Consider the following 23,248-nt stretch of genomic DNA (forward strand, 5'->3'; position numbering starts at 1 on the left):
TTTGAAATATCTTCCTTGAATTTAAGAAAATGATGATAGAATTCTCAATTATAAATGGAGTACCTTTACATTTTGAAACATAATTAACAGCTTCTGAGGAAACTATCATCATGGATAGAGAAACATGTATAGCTGTATACATTTGTCAAAATATTTTTGTTTTGTTTGAGCAACTCCAGTCAAGTGGAACGTAGAATTGAAAGAAAATGTAAAGGGCCTTTAATTCAACATATCATCTGATGTTGAATTGCCAGGCAGGTAGTCATATGACCAATACTTGAAAACCTCTAGGGAAGTGAAATTTTTTGCATCCTAAGACAGCCCACTCAATGGAGAGACAACTCTTTTATATAACTCTTCCTTCAGTGGTTCGTTCTCTTTCACTTGATAACTTACAACCATTGGTCAGTATTCTGTCTCTTTACTACATATGGCCAAATCCTCTCTTTTTCACAAATAAGAGATCTTGATTCTTTTTAAACATGGAGATTCTTAAGATACTTAAAGACAGAGATTGTCGATCTCCTCTTCAGCTCTCTCTTGCAAGGTCCTGTGCAATTTCTCCATGAAGACAACAAGGATACTGATAGGAACATAACCCAAAGCTGAGTTAAGTCCAAAACATTATGGCCATGGTCTGCATTCCAGTTTTTGTAGAAAAAGAAACTAGACCATTACAACATAGTTTTTCTTAATGAATCCATACTAGCTTCTTGTTGTATCACATCCTGTACTAAGTGCTCTTAACTAATCCTGTAACAATCAGTTCTGTCTTTTCTGGAACATACATTAAGTGCTCAAGTCATTGTTCCACAAATTCTCTCTTTATTCATGAAAACTCAGAATTAGTTATTTATGTACAATTCCTAATATTTCTCCCACTTTAAAATCAGTTCTTTAAAAATCATAAATAGGGATTCATCAATTTTATCCACAAGTCATTTTACTATCTTAGAAATGTATTCATCCAGATTAAGACTTAAATTCATAGAAGCTGTGTGTTTCCTTCAAAACAATTCTATCTTCAGCTTTGTAATACTTCTTAACAAAACTTGATCTGCCAATACAGTTCACTTTGACCAGATTGCCTGATGAAACTAAGTTTCTATGAAATTTAGCAAGAATTATACTTCAAGAAACATTTCATGAAGCTGGCTACCAAAGTTCACAAAAGGAAATTAGATTGTGGAAACAAAATTATGGGTTCTAATTTATTATTTTCTCCACTAGGGGTATCTCTGAATTTAGAAGGGGAAAAAAGTCAGGATTAGATAAGGCTTTTTTTATAGTTGACTAAACCACAAGACACTTATGGACCTTTCCAACCCCTTAGCTCATATATCCATATGATTCTCTGATGGAGAAAATGAATGGAAAAATATTCCTGAAGGATACTAGATTTCAGAGTATCACAGTGGCTGAGAAATTCACATTTGACCAGAATAAAATTAGCAAAAGATTTCTTCAGATTGCATTTTTGTTGGCGTTGGAGGGAAATGTATGCGTGTATGTGTGTGTGTACTTGTACATAATTTATTGTAAATCTTTTACAACAAAGCTTTCTTTCCCATTTGTGCAGTTAGATTACGTGGGTGGATGCTTATTTTTTAGAAAATGACAATCTCAGTAAGCAAGGGTGAAACCAAGAGATTGAAGGGGATCTCAGACACATGCATTGTTTTTTATGTTTTTCTTAAGCTGATGCAAAAATTCTCCAACCGATAAATCGTTATGACATTATAAATAATCTTTCATCTTCTTTGGTGGTCTGTGAGGGTCACATAATTGGAGGGTTAAAAACCTTTTTTGTTTCTTTTTTCTTCCTGTGTCATTAGTATAGAAGGAGATCATAAAAAAGGTCAGCCAGAAGGGGTTTAACCGTTACTGAGTCAACATTTGACAGTCACACTCTATTCTGTCGTTTCATGCATGTGCTTTTTATGTGTTTTATAGCTTTGTGAGCTTTATTTCAGGGATGTCCATTATCATAGCCGATCCACAGCCCATCTCTTTCTTTGTGTATGTGTATCTGATGGTGAGCAAAGCTTGTCACATATAAATCCCAATTTCAAGAGTAATAGAGGAACCATCTACTCATGCAGTTTAGGCTTAGGTAACTAAGGAAATATCTACTTCCTCTAGAGCACAGTTTGTGTGGTTTTTTTGTTTTGACTGCTCTATGAAATATCGACAAACAATGTGCCTTTGAGCCTTTACAAACACAGTGAAGTTTTAGTTGTTTTCTATATAGTTGAAGTAATGGAATAGGAGAACTTTTCAACTTAAATATGTACTAGACTTATATTATGGGGCTGTAAACCATCAGGCCTGAGAGTCAAATGGAAAATAAAAAAGATTAAATACATTGTCAGGGATGATGCGCAAGAGGAAAGAAAAAATCCCAACAACTTTTAGAGTTGTTACAGACATTCTCCTTTTTAATGCATATTCGTCCACTACTCTGGCTGTAGACAATAAAGGATCATAACCACAGCAGGACTTAATACTCATATTGAAATAACTATTCCTGTAATTCTTATATTTTAGGAAGAATCTTTATCTTTTTCATTTCCCCTGTTTACTTTTTCCCTAATATTCAAAGCCTATCTTTTTCATTTTTTAAACTAATGGGAATCCGTCATATATTACAGCACCATTTTACAAATGAGGGTTCTGAAACTCAGGGAGGTTAATTGATTTGTCTAAAGTAGTATAGCTAATATATATGGCAGCGTTTGGTTAAAATGTCATGTTCCTGATCCCAAAGCCATTATTTTCTATATGGGTTATTTTCTCTATTTTCAAACATGTTCTTTTCCCACTGATCTCTATAGCCTTTTGCCATTCAGAACGTTGTTTGCTTAGAAAGCACTGATCTTTACTGACCACTTCTAATCAGCTAATTACCCACATCTCTTTAGATATTTCTTGTTGATTCCCACCATAGTCTGGTGTCATGTGCAAACAATACACGCGCTGTTTTCCATTATGCAAGTCATTGGATAAGCCGCAGAGCCCAAAACCAGCTGCCAAATTCCCTAAGTGAATATTAACACATTAATAAGAGTTATATGAATGTTGAGTTTTAGAGTTATTCATTTGACCCCAAGAAACTATATTGTCTAAAACTTTCTTTTCTTCTGTAGATCAGATATAATTCACTTGAATGTTTCTTCAAGTCAACATAGGATCAGAAAATTTTTCAAGTTAAGACAAACTTTACCTTAAGTTTCTTCTTGATCTTAGTAAACCTACAGAGTTGTGTAAGGTTTGATTAGCCAGATAGGACTCATCTTTCCAAAGGAATTCTAGTTGTTATCCAATAGCTAGTTTCTATCCAATAGAAAGCATACAGGTCATCTTGTTTGGTCCTTATTTGTAAATCCTCAGGACTATTTCATTTTGACTACTTTGTAGTAATTAATCTGTTTGCACCCTATACTCTGATGTTCCTCAGAGCAGTTCAGAATTTTGGCCAATATTTCTTTAAGTGTGTTTTTTGTTTGTTTGTTTGTTTTATTTCTAATAGGAAAAAAGTAGAAGAGAGAAGGATGAATGAATCTTATAAGTTTCAGGGCAGTGTTTGGATAGTATTGAGAAGGCAGAAAAGTATGAGTGCTATACTGGATTTATGTTCAAGAACACTGGTCTTAGACTGGGGGCATGTGGTGGTCTTTTTCTTAAAAATTCTTGACTGATGTGCTGTTTATCAGAACCAGTTGGAACTAAGGGTGTAAGTTTAGTAAAAATTATCACCTCTGCCCATCAACATATTTTTCTATTTCCATAAACTCAGTCTCTTTGGTGTTTCTTATTTCCAGCATCTTCCCATTTCCCACCTCCCTACCTGACATTTACTGCCCTCATTTTGTTTCAGTGGTCTCTATTTAGAAAGGATTGATTTAATTATAAGAACTTTGAGAATCACCTTTTTTCAGTAATATTCACACATTTGAAAAGAGGCTTTGGAAAGGGAAATATTTAACCCAGGGTACAGAATCAGAAACGGTTGAGTTTTAGGCATGACAGTGCATAGTTGGACTCTTTGCGAAGGGGACGGCCAGGAACGGATGGGATTAGAAGTAGTAGGATGAAAGGAATCTTCCCAGTGTACCAGCATTTGTGCTTTATAACATTTGGCTGACTTTCCTCCTATATTCCTGAATAGATTGAATTTAAACTTTTGAAGGCTATTCTTAAATCCAACTCATTCTTTTGGTAGTTCAGTATATTATCTAGAATCCTATTCACACATAGATTTATATCTACCTATATACATAAGAACTAAATATGAACTTTTACAACGGAATCAATATTCATATGGAATTGTATAGCTAATTATTTACTATATAACCACTGTATTTTTTATATATATATTAAAAAATATATATATATACATATATATATATGGTATATATACCATATATATACCATATATATATATGTATATATATATATATATATATATATATATATATATATATATACCATATAACCATTTGGGTTTTATGACTATACCCCTTACCTCAATTCCTCTGTCTTCTGAATTTATTGTCAGCAAGACTTTCTAAATTGTGGCAGTGTTACCATTTTGATTTACATGCTACTGTAAGGTGTTTTAATTAAAGGCACACCACACCTTCTTAAGGTCCTCCAATCACTTCTCATTTACCCTGTTCACATGACTGAGAATTAGCTTAAATGACTATGCAAAAGGTCACAAAAAAAGTGCAGCTTACTGTGTTTACTTCCACTGTCTCCTACTGGCATCCTCTTAAGAAGTATCATAAATTCCACTTTTGGGTAGCTAATTGAATCATTTTATTATACTCTGTGCTTTAGAGGTAGATGATTAGAGGTTACTTATTGTAAAAACTATTTGTGACTTTCCAGCTCATCCTTTGCTAATTTTAGCTACTTGGTAAGATGGTGCAAGATCCATACAGCTGAATGCAGAATCTTCAGAGTCACTTAACATTTCATTTTTTCTACTCCGACTGCCTTCATTTTGCTGTTTCTTCTTGAAAGACTTTACTTCAAAATAGAAAATATGTAGCATTCTTGCCCCATACACTTTTAAATAAAAACCTGAGAGGTGATCCATGCCCAGTACATTCCCCAAAGATAGTACAGTAAAGTATTTACTGACCCGGGGACTCTCAGATTATGTTGATGGAATGTGGTTTTTTTTTTTTAATGTAACTGTCTTCTATTTTAACAGCTACATTTACTATAAAGACAGTCTGTTAAGCTGGTGTCCTTGGTGCTCCTGGGCTCAGCTGAATATATACAGCAGACTCTCTCAGCAAAAGAACGGTAGCACATGTAAAGCAGATGAAAATGCCAGTTTCATACACAAAACAAAATTGGGTGAGGTTCTACATTTTTAAATATATAATTTATTTCAACTTTAGTACTATATAATCTTATAGAACTAAAGTTGGTATAAACTATTTTGTTTTCAGTTTCTCTACTGTATTTTATACTGATTGACAATTTAAAATATTTTTTCTTTTAAATCGTATATCACACTTTGATGAACAGAGACATGGATTCCAAGGCCCCTAAATTAAGAGAATTTTTCATCTAGTATGTATAGTTGTAATACCATCAGAGATTTTGTAGAGATAAAGTATATACTGTATGAAGAATTTCAGTACCCTGTTGGCTCTTGTTGGGAACGTTAGTTGGGTCCTTTACCTGTAATACAATTATCTTAAATAGTTGATTATCTTCTGTGAACCTTTTTTTTTTTTTTTGCCGTACGCGGGCCTCTCACCGCTGTGGCCTCTCCCGTTGCCGGAGCACAGGCTCCAGACGCGCAGGCTCAGCGGCCATGGCTCACGGGCCCAGCCGCTCCGCGGCATGTGGGATCTTCCCGGACCGGGGCACGAACCCGTGTCCCCTGCATCGGCAGGCGGACTCTCAACCACTGCGCCACCAGGGAAGCCCTCTGTGAACTTTTTATTGTGTCAGTAGCTGTTCCGCAGCTACTGATTCATTTGTGTGACTCGTGACTGTGTTCCTCAGAAAATGAGGTGCATGATTGCCAAGAAACATGAGCAGATTTTAGGAAATCCAATAGGTGCTTTTCTTAAAGCTGCTTTGGAACCGCATCATCCTCAGAGCAATGATGGAAAGTTCTAGAGAGAGTTGTAAACCTTTTATTATATGCTTTTCTGTTCTTAAAATCAATCACCCGATTACTTAATTTGGAAATAGTTTAAAATCTCATGTGGTATAGACTAAGCATTATTTTTTTCTTGAAAATAATTTACTTTGTAATGCCACGTTCTCCACGAATCCAGATCATGCACTGCATGCTTTCAGATGACTTGATGTCTTTGCAGATCTAATTTTGGTATATTTGTATCTCAGATAATTCTCCAACTCAATATTTTGGCTTAGCAATCCAAATCAAATCGTGGTCCAAGTAGCAGGCACTCACATTGAATGTACAGAGACTTGACAAGCAATTAACAATGAATATTGAAACGTCTTCATTACCCTTGCATGAGGAATGCAGATGGCATTTAGGGAGATGGCAACCCGAGGGCACTACTGTGAATTATGTTTCAATCATTTGGTCACCTGACTATTGGAAGACTTTCTCTGGGCCTCATGCCACTTCTATACTTTTCCTGTCTGGCTAAAAATAAAGCAGGCATTCCAAATGTTGTAAAACAGGTTGCTTCCATGAAATTTCTGTGCACATTTTGTGATTTGGGAAGGTTGTCTCCAAGGATCCCAGCATCCATCCTTTAGGCTTAGCAAACCCAAATGCCGAGACTGTGTAGGGGATTCTGCGAATCAGAGTCCCTTCAAACATCCCGCTGATCATTGGCTTCACTTACCTCAGTTATAACGTGCTGAATGTGCAAAGGTGAATAAATCAGCATCTCCTCCCTTCCAGGAGTTAATGCGTTATATATAGCCCAAGGAAAAAAATGTCTTTGAATAATTATAATTTCCAGATTGAGATCTCATTATAAATTTCTTTTTTAAAGGAAAAAACAACACTGGAGAGTCTGACTCAGCAACTGGCAGTTAAACAGAATGAAGAAGGAAAATTTAGCCATGCCATGATGGATTTCAATATGAGTGGAGATTCTGATGGTTTGTGAAATTTTTCGTATATATTCCAGGAGTGTGCAGAAGTGTCTGTTTAATACCAATTAAAACTACGAAAAAATGTACAAGACAGCCACCTCATACCTGATCATTACAGTAAGAGTTCACATGTACTGAGTGGTTCCCACCTGCCAAACGCTCTGCTGAGTGCTAGGCATAAATCATCTCATTACTCCCCAGCACGACCTGTGAGATGAGAACTCGTACAGATATAGAGATTAGCCCTTAGGAATTTTGAGTCATATTTTCCAAGACTACAGGGCTGTAAGCACCAAAGGCAGGTCTTGGATTCAAGATGGCATGATTCTAAAGCAAATGCTCTCAATCATCATCGTCCCTGTCTCTCACTTCCCTATTTCTTACACCTGAAACAAACTTTTCAAAAATGTTTTTCTATAAGCACATTTTGAAGTTTTCATTTGTCAAAGCCTGACCAGAATACATGGCTCAGAGGACATTTTCAGGATAGTTTCTTGCATCTGGGACCCTTTCCCTCTTATACTATCTACCATACAGTCAGGTGCCCTGCCTACCCTCTGTAACCCAACTAGAGCTCCAGCGGTACAGTCTCATGCTTCCGTCACATGCCTTGAGACTTCCGTTGTCTGCATCATCTTTGAACGTTCTAAATATCCACAGGGACAACTAAATAAATTGATGCTCTAGTTCTAATAGCACAGCAAAGAGGGAAAAAGAAGAAAGTGCTTTTCCTCTTACACTGAGCCCCGACTGGCACCCTCTCTCCAGTGTCAGGTGACATACATGCATTTCAAGAGCATGGTCCTCAACTTTGTTACCACGGCAGAAGCTCCCTGCATACAGAAAAAGACTGAACCAGGGCAAACCAGTGAGCAGCCAAGGGGCTAGCCAAACTTGAGCATTTAACCAGATAATTCTGTCGAGACCAAATTTTATTGAACTGGATATCCAAGAAAAGTCTGTGTTTTTCTAGCCTATTGTATCCAGATGTTTCCTTCTCTTTTCTGCTTTGCTTGGCTAAGATAAACCTGGCCTAAGTACATACAGAGAGCTTGTTTAGCTTTGATGAAATCACATAATGTTCATTTTATTGCTTATGTTGCTGTAAGGTGTAAGAACAAGAAAAAGCGGCTGTGCAAGTGATCCTTTGCCTACAAACCCATTTTAGGAAGATGTCACCATATATTAGCACTCATTTTTGTCAATAAAAAGACAATTACTGGTAATAACACATTTCATAAATTTGAAGTCGTGTCAGCGTGATAAAATATACCCACGGTAATCAGCATTAAAACATCGAAATTGTTGTTGCTGTTATTTGTTATATTCAGTCATGCTCATATGAAAATATTTTCCAATCTTCATCGGACCAAAGAGCATACTATGAAAGAGAAATAATAAGAAATTCCAAATAAGCTGTGTTTTTTGTTTGCTGCTACAGAGGTCTTCAAGTCTGGGTAATTTTGTTTGATTCCTGTTCCTTCAAATTAAGAAAGGAAAAGGAGGATGAAGGAAGAAAAGAAGAGCAGTGCTCTAGAAAAATCCCAAAATATTTGAAAGTTTTCCATGCTAACAGAATATATCTCTTTCATCTTTTGTAATGACGACCCTGGAGAACACAGTGCCAGAGTTATATGGTTTGCTTCTCCTTACTTTCTTTGCCTAAATTCAAGTATCTCTGGAAGCAGTTTAATCTGCTGAAGCCACTCTACAAAGTCAGATAAAGCCTAGAGGAGTGCCTGAAGCTCCCCAAGGTTCCAGTGTGACACTTGGTCATGTTTTACCATCCTGGGTTTTGCTGTTTGGAATGTAATTATCAATGGATCTCTTTGGATAACTTAGATGTTAGTGGGAAAATTCAGGGAAATGAACATTTTTTTTTTCACCTTAAATATGTGACTGTAGACTTCGTAAGAAACCATAGAATGTAACCATTTGTTTGTTCTTTTCCTACCATTTTCAAGTATGTTTTGGGAACCAGACTATCACTGCTGCATCAGCATATTTCATGCATGTATTAGCACATAATTTCAAAGAAAAGCCAAACACATTATAGGAGATATCTATATTGTATTTTAACCTTAAACATTTATTTAGCAGTGTTTTTATATAGCCTCAGAGAGAGAAAAAGTATGCTATGTTCTGTCAGTCTTCAGGTAGCAGAGACACATCCTTACCTGTAGTCATCCATTCTGCTGAACAGTTTGGTGTTTCACAATTTTGTAAGCTTTTTGACCTATCTAATATTTCTACAGTACCGGCATGCCTGTTGACCTAACCCAACTATTCTCTTTCCAATTTGTATCAAAGGTCACATATTCAAGTTTCTTGTGTGCTCTTGAAAGTAAATGGTGAAACAGTCCATAGTCCATTGAAAGAAAGGAAAAATATATTAGAAATGGACTTAAAAATACAAATAACAACATTTGACACCTCAAGGCTTATCACAGAACCTTCATAAACAAGCATCTGGCTCAAGAACTAGAAGTACCATTATTGATGTGCTTTTGATTTTCAGATATTTTAATAGACTGAAAAACAATAATGCAAGGAAGGGAATTGCCATAGGTTTTAACACTAACGTGAAGCAATGTTCCCTGTTTTTAGGAAGTGCTGGAGTCTCAGAATCAAGAATTTATAGAGAATCCAGGGGGCGTGGTAGCAATGAACCCCACATAAAGCGTCCAATGAATGCCTTCATGGTGTGGGCTAAAGATGAACGAAGGAAAATCCTTCAGGCCTTTCCTGACATGCACAATTCCAACATCAGCAAGATACTGGGTAAGAAAAGTATTAAGGGTTAAGTGATGTATGAAATACAGGTACAGTTTTGTTTTCTGCATTTGTTGAAAGAGACTGGGTTTGGAAGCCAGGCAGCTCATGTTTTCTACTTATCTAAAAATTAGGTACATCGTATTGAGCCTTTTCTTCTGACCATGAAGCATTCCACATTTATCAAGAAATTGTGCCCAGATTCTGATTTAGATGTGTGTTCCTACACTAGTTGTTGTAATATTTCCTCTTCTTCAAAAATTTAAAATATTTGTATTAAGACTAGGAAAAAGAGCTCTTTTCACACAAGCCACTCAGTATTGGTATTGACCTTATTTGTTCTTTTCCTTTGTAAACACTATAGAATTCGTCATGTCATGGGGGTGAGGGTGGAGGTGGAGATGATGTCTGTTCTAATACTATAATTGAAAATCAGTTTAGATTGTCAGGACACAAGAAGACGTTTGGGTGTACATTTTTTAATTTTTACTTTTAGTATCCTTACGCGTATTTTCAGTATCATTTAAAAAGGGACTTTCCCTGCTATTGCAGCTCTCAGCTTAACAGATGACAAAAGTACATATTTACCCAACATACATAGACACTGAAGCACACAGCAAAGATGGTTGAAAGGAAAGAGTACTGATTATAAAGAGACCTATTATACACCAATTTAAGTCCCAGAAAGAAGGAAGGGAAGAGGCCATTTCTTTGGTGCTGTTCTCTTGACATCATTACCATCATCAGTGTCATCCTCACCATCATCTTTACCTTCAAGAGCATGGTGTCCAGGTTCTTGACAACCTAAGCAAGTTTTTATTTTCTCTGACTTCTAAGAGCTAAATAAAAGAATTAGAAGAAGAACACTTAACTCTGTCAGCGCATTTTGTCTTTGACAAATAAGTAACAAAATTTGTTGAAGTTATTAAAGCTTTGTTAAAATCCATAGTGCACTTGGAATTACACGCAGCTAATGTAGTTTGCCTTTTGATTCTTTACATTAAGGAACCGATCATCTGAAAGTGGTTACTAAACATGTACATGCGTTTTTATGATCCCATATTTTCAACAATGGTAATAGGGTGCCTCCCAGTCCACAGTGTACATTTGTAATGAAACAAAAACAAACAAAAACCGTTAACTACTTAAACTTGTGTCTCAATTTTCATCTAAATGATTTTGAGCTCTTTAGATGAAGGTTATCTCAAAAGATATGAACATGCGAAGCTTTATGTGTACATAGAAAACATGAATATTTATGCATAAATATGTATGAATATTTATGTATAAATATATATCCAAATATAATTAAAAAACTGAAACTGATCAAAAGAAAACGCATATTTTTTGCATCTCTACCATCTCTGATCTATTTTTCTTTTTTTGAAAACATTCTACCTTCCATATGAATTTTTCGTTTAAAAAAATACCATATCTGTTTCATTTGGAAAAACTCTAGAAAAGAATAAAATACTTGATGTAAGCTTATTTCATATTTTAATATATCAGTTATTATCAAATTAGAAATCCCCAAATGTCAAAAAAACACTAAAAACTAAGATTGTTTAACGTGTCTTTATATCATTCATTTATGTGTCTGAATACTAAAAAAATAATAATCACTGATTAAAACCTTACTCTAAGTATGAGAGAAATACCAGTGAAATATTTTAGGAAATAGAGCAAAAGCCTTCATGGGAAAGAGATGACTGGCTAAAAGAATTCCTTTCTGGTTTGAAGGAGAGAATATTAGAATGACTATATGATTGTATCACAATAGGCTGCATGAAAGAGAATGCTGCCTAGCTTACGATTTTTCAATGAAATTATATTAATTAAAGATATAGCAGGAAAGAAAAACCCCACCGAGGTGTCTTGCCCCTCAATATTTAGTCATAGCGTCAAATAAATGAGTGATCTTCGAATATGCACAAGATCATTCTAAATGGCTCATTTCATATAAAAGTACAAAGAAAGCTTGATGTTTTCCCTTTTACTAATTGTTTTGGATAACAGCCTCCGACAGCATGCCGCTAATTCATTCTGCTTAAAACAGGCGCTTGAGCTGGGTTGACATTTTACGTAGTCTCTGGAGATCCTAGTTGACATTTTAAAGGGCTTCTAAGCATTTTATAATACCCTAAAATCTGGTTTTAATAAGCCATTCTGCTGAAATTGTTAACATAAGGAATCACCTTTTACCGTTTGGCTCTAGATCAGGGGACGGGGGACATCTTTTTCTGATTAGGTATACAGTAGTTAGAGTAAAATGTGCAAACTCATTACAGACCCCATGGAGATGACACTGTTGCCCAGCTCAAACTCTTCATTTTTATTGTGTTGCCAGGCTTAGAAAGGAAAAGAGTACTTTCAAGGCTGATTTTTTTTTCTCATTTTGAACATCAAATATTTTCGATTGAATCTTCTTTTTTATCATCAGGAGGAATATCTGAATGTACTTAATTCTTTTTTCATCGTTGAAGGCTCATCTTTTGAAAACAGCAGGGAACTTTTACTCCCTGTACATGGTCCAGGGTGAGCAGCCAGCCACACCCAAGTCAAGGAGATGTTTTCATCTCTTTTGAAGGTATCTAAAATGCTGCCCTCCCATCCTCATCTAGTGAGTTTCAGGGGGTTACACTGCAGCTACAAACAGTGGTTGGTGTACCTGCAAAGCCATTGAAACCGAAACCAAACTGTCATTTGGTTGTCCCCATTCGAAAACTATTATTAAAAAATGATAGCTGCCTTTGCCACCAAACTGAACCACTGTTCTGCTGGGTCGTATAATGGAGTAGTTAGCTTAAGCATTAACTGGGTCAAATTGGCCCTTAATTCTTAATTTTGAAAAGACATGTAACAGTGATATGGCCATATTTTTCAATATAGCTTAGAATTCAGTGATACTTCCAGAGAAATTATATTATCAAGTTTCAAAATATTTTGATTCCAGTTCATACCACAGTTAAGAGGCCAACTTATTTGAGAATTTACACATCTTTTACTATCCTTTTTTTCTCTGCATTTTAGCCAGAACAACTTTAGGTTCCTCTACTCCCCCTTCCCACTACAAGGCCTTGACCATTCTATTCTTCCTCCATAGGCGGCTCTTGTTTTTTTCAATCCCTCTAGGAGTCATTTTTGCAGCGATGCCTTCCTGACCTACAGAAGATTGATCTCACCTCCTTATCATATGTTCTCATAGCTTCCTGTACTTTCCACAATTAAAATGATACATTTTGCAATTACGTATTTAACGTATTTCTTCTCGGCTGGAATATAAGCTCCAAGAAGATAGAAACCGTAACAACTCACTGCTGCATATCTGGTGATGAACACAGCATCACGCACGTAGTAGGACATCTAAACATAGCTCTTACATTCCAAGACATGTTACTATGAGGCATAATCATTCCCTTTCCTTAGAGAAAACTATTCTTTTTTGAGCTGATAGAACATTTAGACTTAGGGAAGAATCTTTGGCAATTCCTATTCTAACTGAGAATGCTAGTTTCTTTGTTTTATTTGGTGGTAAACATAGTTAGTGAATTTCAAGTCAACCATCCTTGATCCACTGTTTGATTTCTTTAATTATTCAGTAAGTTATTCTGATAAGTTCGCTTTTCCACTTCCTATTCTGAGGGTCAAAATTCTGGTATACATACATATAAGGAACTCCACAAGAAGAATTGATCTAGTTCAATAGTATTATAGGTTTACTTGTGTTTATATTTGCCCTGAGAACGACATAATGATTTTCAAGTTCCTCTAGAAAATAATGTTGAATAATAAAGAGTTTGAGATTGTACCTACAAATGATACGGCCTGACCAGCTAACTAAATGTTGGACACTGTATTTAAATACAAGTTTGAGAAAGGAGTAGAAAAATTGTTATTATTTGAACTGTAACCTGAGTTTCTCTTGTAAATATAATGAAATCATATTGGCTGTCTAGATTGGAAAAAATCTGTTTATAAATCTTTGTAACACCTACGTGGATATACCCACCCAGGCAACATCTGTTCCAATAGGAAAGAATTCTAAGGGAAGAGATGTTGTCCCTTTCTCTGCATTCGTTTAATAAATATAACAGCCCATATTGAGGAATTCTGTACATTTGTAGGAAAGTACTATTCGTTAGTGAGCTATTTGCATTTGAGATGTGGAGTTATGGCTAAGTAATGAATTCATTCAAAAGGTTTACGATCTTGCTTAGGTAAAGGCAGCAGTGCCAGTACATATTTGCTAGGGATCTCCTAATTCCAGTTGTTTTGGTCTTTGTGCATTTGGGTAGAGTTGAGCTGAGTACTTGCAGATAAACATCTGCAAATAGATTTTTCTCACATTCTTAATAAAAAAATAAACATTACTACTACTACTAGTACTTCTGTTACTACTGCACATAGCCATACTGATAGAATCAAAGCTTTAAATCACATCTATATTGAGAATAAGCATAAACTAGTTTAAATTAAGCTTCCAATAGTTGTTTTTTTGCAATCCTACTTGAATCCAAACCAAAATTAAAAGTGAAAAGAAAGGGAAAACCAATTTGGGCTAACATAAATAATGCATACTCTATCACAGGAAGTGACATTTTTATATATTATCGAAAGTGATTTATTAAGAGAAAAATATTACTGAACACATACTTATTATTGTGAGTTTTGATTTCTGCTAGATCCTATATAGTAGATGGGTATAGGTATGTAAGGATACATGTTGTACCACAATTTCAATTTCAATTCTGACTAAGTTTGAGTCAGTGATCCACAATTTAATAGTTGTGTGACCTTGGGTAAGTCACTTCATCTATTTGAACTTCAATTTTTTAATCTTTAGAAATAGGTATAAATGTTGTCTGCTTACGAGATTATGGTGAAAGGTAAAAATGAAACAACTTATGTAAAGGTTTTAGTACGGTATCTAGCACACAGTAGTTACCCAGTGCATGTTCATTAATGTATTTTTTAGAATTAGAATTTTAATGAAATAAATTTTTAACTAATCACATAAGCATATTTAAACATTTGGGGGAGGATGAGAATTACACGTACCATACGTTAGAAACCTTTGTAGTAAGTAATGTACCCTGCATAACAGTACTCAGTAGCTAGATAATTACCCTCAGATTCAAACTATGTAATGCATTTTTGAATAACTTTTCAGTTCACAGTTGAATTACATCATGGTCTAATGTAGAAATGAAAGATATTTCCATTAAATCATCTATGAGCTTTTAAGTACATAAGGTACAAGTTTGGCTAAATTGTTCATTGAAACCAGAAGAAAAATATTGCATAGTGTTTGTATCTCTGGGTGCACAGTCTTTGAGGACACTGCCACCAACACTTCTGTTCTTGTGGCATCTCACCTCTCGAGTCAGAGCTCACTAATCATAACCTTTTTATGTATTTCTGGGATTTGGCCAACATTTTTACTTTAGATTTTCGTGTTCTCAGTTATACCTTTTTAGGACCCTCAGCCGCTGTGCAAATGGGAATTGTGACGTTTTTTTCCCTCATAGGATCTCGCTGGAAAGCTATGACAAACCTAGAGAAACAGCCATATTATGAGGAGCAAGCCCGTCTCAGCAAGCAGCACCTGGAGAAGTACCCTGACTACAAATACAAGCCCAGGCCGAAGCGCACCTGCCTGGTGGATGGCAAAAAGCTGCGCATCGGGGAATACAAGGCAATCATGCGGAACAGGCGGCAGGAAATGCGGCAATACTTCAACGTTGGGTAAGGGCCTTCCGGTCATTTTCCCATAGAGGACATTTCCTGTTACACTTAATGGGATGTGCGATGTATTTGTTTAGTTGCAAAGCAGCATTTTGAGAAAGCACCTGAGCACAGTGTATTTTCAGAGACTAAGCTGTCCCCTTATAATCCTGAGAAAGAAGACTTCATGTGAATTCATTCCAGGCTCCTAGAACAATGGCTCTGATTCAGGAGTTTTCTTAATGGCTGGTTTGAAAATAAAATATCGGAGAGTAAAGAATTTTGAAGTTTGCTTTTAAAAACATAGAAGTCTTCCTGGTTCTTTTTCTTGCTGGTTTTCATTCATTCCAAGGCCTCACAGTGTAAATTCCACAGCAGCTAACAACTTAGCTGAGATAATACAACATAAAACTGATTCCGAAAGAAAGACTTGTTTCTGAATATAGCAGAGTCTCTGGGCTCTCAAGGCACACGTGTGGCCTTACAAGATCACACAAAGTAGGGATTCTCTTCAGGGTAGAACAAGCTGTGATGGGAAAGTTTCCTTCTGAATTAAGGATGCCTCTCTCGGTATGTCTTACCCTTCTTCCTGTGGCAAAGGCCTGCAACCACATTGTTTCTGCATAACTTTATCAAAAAGCACAGAAATAAAGTTCATATCTGGAACAGTAAATAAGATCCTGAGAGCTTCTTAGAATAATAAGTACTGTTCTGAAAATGGCCAGAGGATACTTTAAAAAAAACCACAAAACTTTTCTAATCTGCCCTATCCCTTCCACTCCCCTGAAAGCAGCTGCTTGCTTCGTCCAAAGGGTCTGTGATTTATATCCCAGTGCAGTACTCTTCTCCACGCTGAGCATGAGACCCAGCGCTCCTTGGGGAAATCGTAAACAGACAAATGAATGAAAGAAGGCATAAATGAACATCGTCTATTAATCCCTTCGTACTCGGACCAGCTACAGAATATATCTGTGGAGCCCAGTGTAAAATGGAAATGTGGGGTCCCTGTTAAAAGGTTTTTTAAGAATTTCAGGATTGTGACAACAGAACTTTAAACCAAGCATAGGACCTGTCTAAGCCCCGGGTCCTGTACAGCTGCAGAGGTGGTCCACCCATGAGGCCAGCCCTACTTCCTACCCCCACTGAAAACTATTTCAGGGATGAGGTGGACCATGTTCGGTTCTGGTGAGCTCTGGGCAGTAAAGTTTTATTTTGAGAGCTCTAAGACTTTAGGGTTTTTCCATTAAAATTGAATTATCTTTAGGTTTAATTCTTTTAAAAACTGTTTCGACATGTTGTAGTGAAGGAAAAATTAACTCGGGCTCAGGGACTTGAGTTCTGCTTAATCCTTCTGTCCCTCAGCTTCTTTTCATAAAGTAGAAAAGTAGCAGTCACTTTAAGCATCAAATGGGTAACACGTGCAAATGCCTTGTAATCTATAAAGCACCACATAGAAGTAAGGTATTGGGATCAAAGTAGGATACAGTCTCCGAAATGCCGGGCAACAGGGTGAAAATCATGACCTTCGAGTTGGACAACTTGAGCAAATTAATTATAGAGTAAGTAAGGCCTGCATCCAACTGTCCACTCACCCACGGTCTCTTTTTGGGAATTCCTCTCCAACAGGCAACAAGCACAGATCCCCATCGCCACTGCTGGTGTCGTGTACCCTGGAGCCATCGCCATGGCTGGAATGCCCTCCCCTCATCTGCCCTCAGAGCACTCAAGCGTGTCCAGCAGCCCGGAGCCTGGGATGCCTGTTATCCAGAGCACTTACGGCGTGAAAGGAGAGGAGCCACATATCAAAGAAGAGATCCAGGCTGAGGACATCAACGGAGAAATTTATGATGAGTACGAGGAGGAAGAGGATGATCCAGATGTAGATTATGGGAGTGACAGTGAAAACCATATTGCAGGACAAGCCAACTGATAAGGGTCAAAAGATTGTTGTGACCTTAGGACTTAAAGAAGCCCTAGCTGGTTCATCCTTACCAGTGGCCAAGCACATTAACTTTCTCATACACTGACTGTTACTTTAACTGTTAGTCTTAAATAGTTGGGACATCAGCTGACTAATAGACCTCAGCCTCAAAAGGCTTGGAAAGGAAATAAAAATACAACAAGCAAACAACAATATCAACAACAAGAGATTGAAATAAGCTATGGGTAAAATAATGCCAGTAATTCAGCTGCTACATCCAAGCACTGAAGTCTTACCCGTCAACTTTTTTTTTTAATAAACTTTATGGCTGTTTGTTCTACAATGTTCTAGAAATTCTCACTCAGGTACACAGTGCCAACAAGTGGCTTGTGAATGTGTTTTGTTGTTTTGTGCTACAGTTTTTAAAAAGAAATAAGTTTTGTTTTTTGGGGTTTCTGGGTTTTTTTTCCTTTTCTTTCTTTCCTTTCGTTGTTTTTGTTTTTGTTTTTGTTTTTGTTTTCGGTAATGCACCTGACAGAAAAAAAAAGAAAGATGAATTTCTCTTTACTTCTCTCCACCTTCTCCATCTCTATACTTTAAAGATGGGAGTCTGTGCATGGGGGGGAAGAGGGATAAAGAGCCTGTTTTTAACTTCCTTGCTATCCACCACAAAATAAGCAATCATTTTCTTTAGAGGACTTTCTTATCTGTTGCACACCACACTACATCTTTGAGCAAGTGCCAGATTTGTACTGAAGTATTGACCCAGTTGCTTTTTTTCCCTTTCCTTTTTCCTGTTCCTTCTTAAATTAGGACAGTGTTATATCTTAGACAATCCCTTGAAAAACCTGAAATACCAGCAGCTGGTGAGATTTGACTTTTTGTTTTTAAATGGAAACTGTAGGTGCTGTTCTCAGGTGAAAAGAGAGAGAGAGAGACATAAGAAATTTAGAGAAAAAAATATTTTCTGATCTTGGATTTTTGTGTGTATGTATGTGTGTGATTATGGTACTAATTGGAATAATGTTGGACCGTTGTGAGTTAAACCCACATCTGGGGATGAAATCCCACATCCTTCTAAGTGACTGGTCTGGAAGCAGCCGTGACCTTGACTTTGCACTTCAAATGACAACTTAACCAATATAGGGCTCAGAAATTATATTTTTAAACTTCTAATATGATTATTATTGGGTGGATCAGGTGGCCCTGTGTAATAGAGGGGTGTGTGTATAACAGGGAAGCAAACTGTTCCCAGATGTTCCTTCTCCCTGGTCAGATGGTTCCACTAACATTTCCTACCTAATGATTTCTGTTTGTTTTTCCTGTTGATAACTTCAAGCAAAACAATCAGTTTCCCTTGAATATGTTTGCCCATATTCTAGAAATATAGAATTAGCTTATTTCTTCAACATTCCATCCTTTCCTGATCAGGAAATGGAACTGATGATTTTATAAGGTATTTTTCATCCCTCCATGAAATGAGGTGGAGGCCATTTGCATTTCAGAATTGTGGGCCATGTGCATTTCATGCCGTAAAAGGCAGGACTTGATTAAAAGTTGTCACAGCCCAACAAGAGGGAGCCTGGCTGAGCCCAGCAACCCTTGCCACTGCTCTACTCTTGCTGTAAGATGAATCCACTGAAGTCCAGTTTCTGATTCCAGCAGAGTGTGTGCATAGAGCAACAGCTGATGGTGACGGGGCTGCTTAGACTTTGCCAGCCAAGTGCCAAGGCAGTCGTAGGGCTTGTCCAAATAAGTGGGAAATCATTTAAACTGAATTAGTGTTGTCTGTGCTGAACCATCAGACGGTAAATACTCCAACCAGTAGCTTGGATGTGCTATGGTTTTCACTCCAGTCATCATTTTCCTATCCCACCCTCCCCAAACCTGACCCTAAAGTTTGATTTTTACATATACATAAGAAAAAAATCCTTTTTATTTTTCTCTCTCTCAAAAGACTTGCTCTGGGGTTTTGCTTGGAGGAGCTAATCATATCCTGCATGTCAGAGACTTTGCTTTGTTTGTTTTTCTGTTTGTTTTTGATGACTGTATTTTCATTTGAACTGCCTCTTTTTGCTAGTGTTGTAATAATGATGATGATGATGATAAAATAATAATAATAATAGTAATAATAATAATAATGGTCAGCTGTTCCCAGATTAGTAAGTTATGCATAATTTATTTCTCCCTTTCTATTTTATTCTCCTCTGATTTGGAAGTACAGCCAATAAGTTGTTAGATATTTAAAACAAATTTCCATCTCCAACATGTATATATATATATGTATACATACATATATATATGCACACACACACACACACACAAACACATTCACTCACGCAGTTTCATTTATCCTTCCATAAATTTTCTCCTTTTTAAAAGTTTGGCCCCAACAAATGTCACGTTCCGGTGTTTAATACCTACAAGTGAATTAATGGGAGGGTCGTATTCAATCTCAGTTAACTTAGGCTCTCATCACTCATTTTAGTTATTTAATTGCCACAGTCATCTACAGACAATTTCTCTTTTGTTTTTGTTTGTTTTGTTTTTAAGCACTCTGGATAAAAAAATGGACACTTGTTTTTATACCGTTATTATGTAAAATGTGAAAACAGATTTTTAAAAATTTGTTCTGTCTTTGTTAACAAATTCTTTCTGACTTATGTGGGTTCACCTCTCACGTTTGCTGGACACTTATTTTCCACCATGTTATAAAGATGCTTTGTTTTCATTTCATGACTTTGGGCTACAAGAATACTTTGTTTTAGCTCCAGGTAGATGCCACTGAGGGCATTCATGGCTGACACAAATTCTAACACACTTACCAGTGAATTGACAAAACACTTCTGTTTGGTCTTTTTGTTTGTTTTTTACTTGTTTTATTTGAAGGGGAAAATGAAATTGTTAATGGTGACCTTTAACGGCTGAAATTCAGAAGTTAGTTTTACTTAGTTAGATTTATGTCAGAGAGACAAAACTGTGCATGGATTGAAACAAAAGCGAGTCCATAGCCTTGCATTATGTTCTCTTGTTCTGATGTCTGATTCACTGGGGGTCACAATTGTTTTGCCTTAATTTTCCCCAAAAGAAAACAAACAAAAAAATCATATTAATGTTTAAAGTGCTTTGAAGTCATTTGATAAAAGGTGCTATGAATGGCAGCCTACTGGGTTAGCACATTGCCTTCTGGCATTTGATTGGTTTATCATTTTTGTAAAGGATCCTAAAACCTTGTATTCTTTTTCTGTGCCCCATGATGACCAAAAAAGATAAGCGAGAGGAAATGAGAGTAAGATCAAACTCAAATGAACATAAAGTCTCCCTTCTCTCCCCTTTCCTACCTACCTGTTCACATTTCACATTACTTGCTCTCTCTCTCTCTCTCTCTCTCTCACACACACACACACACAAACACACAAACCACAGGCACACACGCTAACCCTAGTACTGAGGGATAATCTTGCCAGAATTCTGTTTTTTTATGGCTGTTGTAATCAGTTCTTCTAAAAACAGTCATGTTTTAATATGAATCTAAGAGCATCACTGGAGAAAATAGGATAAAGTTCATATATAAGTTACTAAGAATTTGTCTAGTCACAATTGTATAAAATAACAAAACTGTTCTTCAGTCCACTTATACCTAAATTAGTTAAGTCGATGTTTAACATTTATTTGGCATCTACAGTTAAGAGTTAACCATGTATAAAATCCCTCCCAAAGAACATAATCATTATTGAAACCAAATCCTCTTATAAGGAACAAATATAAAAGAATTTCTTTGATGAAGTTATTTCATAGGTTTGATTTTGGAGTAGACTTTTTACCTTAATTCATTTAAAGAAAATTATCTTTAAATATTTTATGGTCCAATTTCAGATATTTTCTTAATCCAGAAGATGTTACTGTTCCCAGAAGAAACTTCTTATATCACATTTAAAACATCAAAAATCATTATGTTTTCATTCATTCTAATGGGTAAATTATTTGAATTGTAATAAACAACTGTATATTTACAAACAGGTTTATAAAATATTTGTCTATCAAGTTAATAGTAAAATAAAAATTATGGGGTCTGCAAGGAAAGATATGAAGCCCACTTAAAGTGGTTCAGAGATCTCTTTTGTCTTATAGGGTATAGGTTTTCTTTTAGACAGGCTTTTACAGTATTTAATTTTAAAGTTTCCTATAACGATCAATTTCCCAGGTTGAAGATGATGTTGGGTTTTCTACTGATTGATTCCTGTCCTCCCCAGTGTTTCTGTCACTGGTTCATTAAAACAGTATTTATACAGCTCCACTGGCTCTAAAGCTCTTAGTCCTAATGTTTTGGATTTTATGAGTAAAAATGGGAAAAAGTAGAAAAGAGACAATCAAATGCCTGGAGCTTAAAACAAAGTATGTGCAACCTACCATCTCACTTGAAATTTAATAAAATAAATAATTATGTAAATATAACATAGAGTTATAGATTTATATTTTGTTCATAACACATAGTGTAATATAAGTTGTATATTTTCATGTTTTTGGTTTTATGTTATCATTCATGCCACAATAAAAATAAAACAGGAGTTTATGTACTCTTAAAAAAAAAGATGTGGGTTGCCACCAACCTGTTTGTTTTTGTTTTTGTTTTTTGTTTTTGCATTCTCTTTTTTCAGTATTACTGCCATGCAAGGCACCAATAAAAACAGCAAATGTGTTCTTTACCTATTATACTGTGTTTCTTTTCACAATTCTTGTTATGGCGGTTTAATCATTAGTTTCCTTATAAAAAGAGCAAAAGTATGAAAAATAATTTAATTTTGTTTCCCATATAGATAACCTCACTTCCTGAAGTTGACTTTGAACTGAGAACTAAGGGTTTAGATCTTAGAGGTGGACATTCAAGAAGGCCTCTTTATAATGCATCTCATCAGAGAGCTTCACTGTAATGTCAAAAGTTATCCTTCTTGTATGTAATTGAAGCTAATAACACTTAAAAATCCTGCAGCCTGAAGCACCCTTAATGTCATTTTTCCCAAGCTTGACACTGTCATTGGGGCAGGGTTTCTACACTTTAGAATTGAATTTCAGTCTATTGTTGGTACATAAATTCTAAATTTCAGATTATGAAAGTAAGAACTATAAATAATTTTCACTTTACTGGTATCTAATTTACAATAATGGATATTTCTAAATTGTTTAACATTCTGACGTTTAACCACTGGATTCTACCTTCAGCTTTTTAAGCAAATGTTAAATCAGGAAGGCTCCTTTCCTTCCAGTGGCCATTTTTGCTTGTCTCTTCCACCGTAATATGTATTTCTATCTTGATAGTTTTATGTGTAATCATTTCCCATAAGGGTTTTTGGTTGGTTGGTTGGTTGGTTGTTTAATTGGGTGGTTTTAAATAAGTATCAAGAAACTGGGTTACATAACATCTGGTTCAAATGAATATGAAGTAAGTATATAAAGAAGGTATGTTCTACTAGCACATTGCCCATTGTAAGCCTTCACAGAAGTATCAGTAGTTTACAGTGTCTGGTCCATGGGCTACCTGCTTTAGAATTAACTGTTAAAAATGTAGATTCTTAGGCCAGACTCCAGATGTCGTGAATCAGAATCTCTAGGGACAAGGATAAAGCTGTTGCTATTAACCAGCTCCAAATAATTATTCTGCATGCCCTAGTGTTTCAAAACAACCAAGAGGTGGGGCTATTTTCCTCTTTTATCTACCTTTTG

At 36.0% G+C, this 23,248-nt stretch overlaps 1 protein-coding gene across 2 annotated transcripts in view; it reads left to right on the forward strand.

Moving 5' to 3' along the window:
- The window catches only part of SOX5 (SRY-box transcription factor 5), a 401,370-nt gene extending 379,133 nt beyond the window's left edge, over positions 1 to 22,237 (forward strand). For both annotated transcript variants that reach the window (XM_032646908.1, XM_032646909.1), the window contains exons 12-15: positions 7,008 to 7,116; positions 9,718 to 9,891; positions 15,411 to 15,627; positions 17,233 to 22,237. In XM_032646908.1, the coding sequence (XP_032502799.1) occupies positions 7,008 to 7,116; positions 9,718 to 9,891; positions 15,411 to 15,627; positions 17,233 to 17,536 (804 nt within the window). In that variant the 3' untranslated portion in view covers positions 17,537 to 22,237. The remainder of the gene's footprint in view (positions 1 to 7,007; positions 7,117 to 9,717; positions 9,892 to 15,410; positions 15,628 to 17,232) is intronic.
- Positions 22,238 to 23,248: the final 1,011 nt, after the last annotated feature.

Source organism: Phocoena sinus, chromosome 10, assembly GCF_008692025.1.
Source record: "Phocoena sinus isolate mPhoSin1 chromosome 10, mPhoSin1.pri, whole genome shotgun sequence".
NCBI classification, from domain to species: Eukaryota; Metazoa; Chordata; class Mammalia; order Artiodactyla; family Phocoenidae; genus Phocoena; species Phocoena sinus.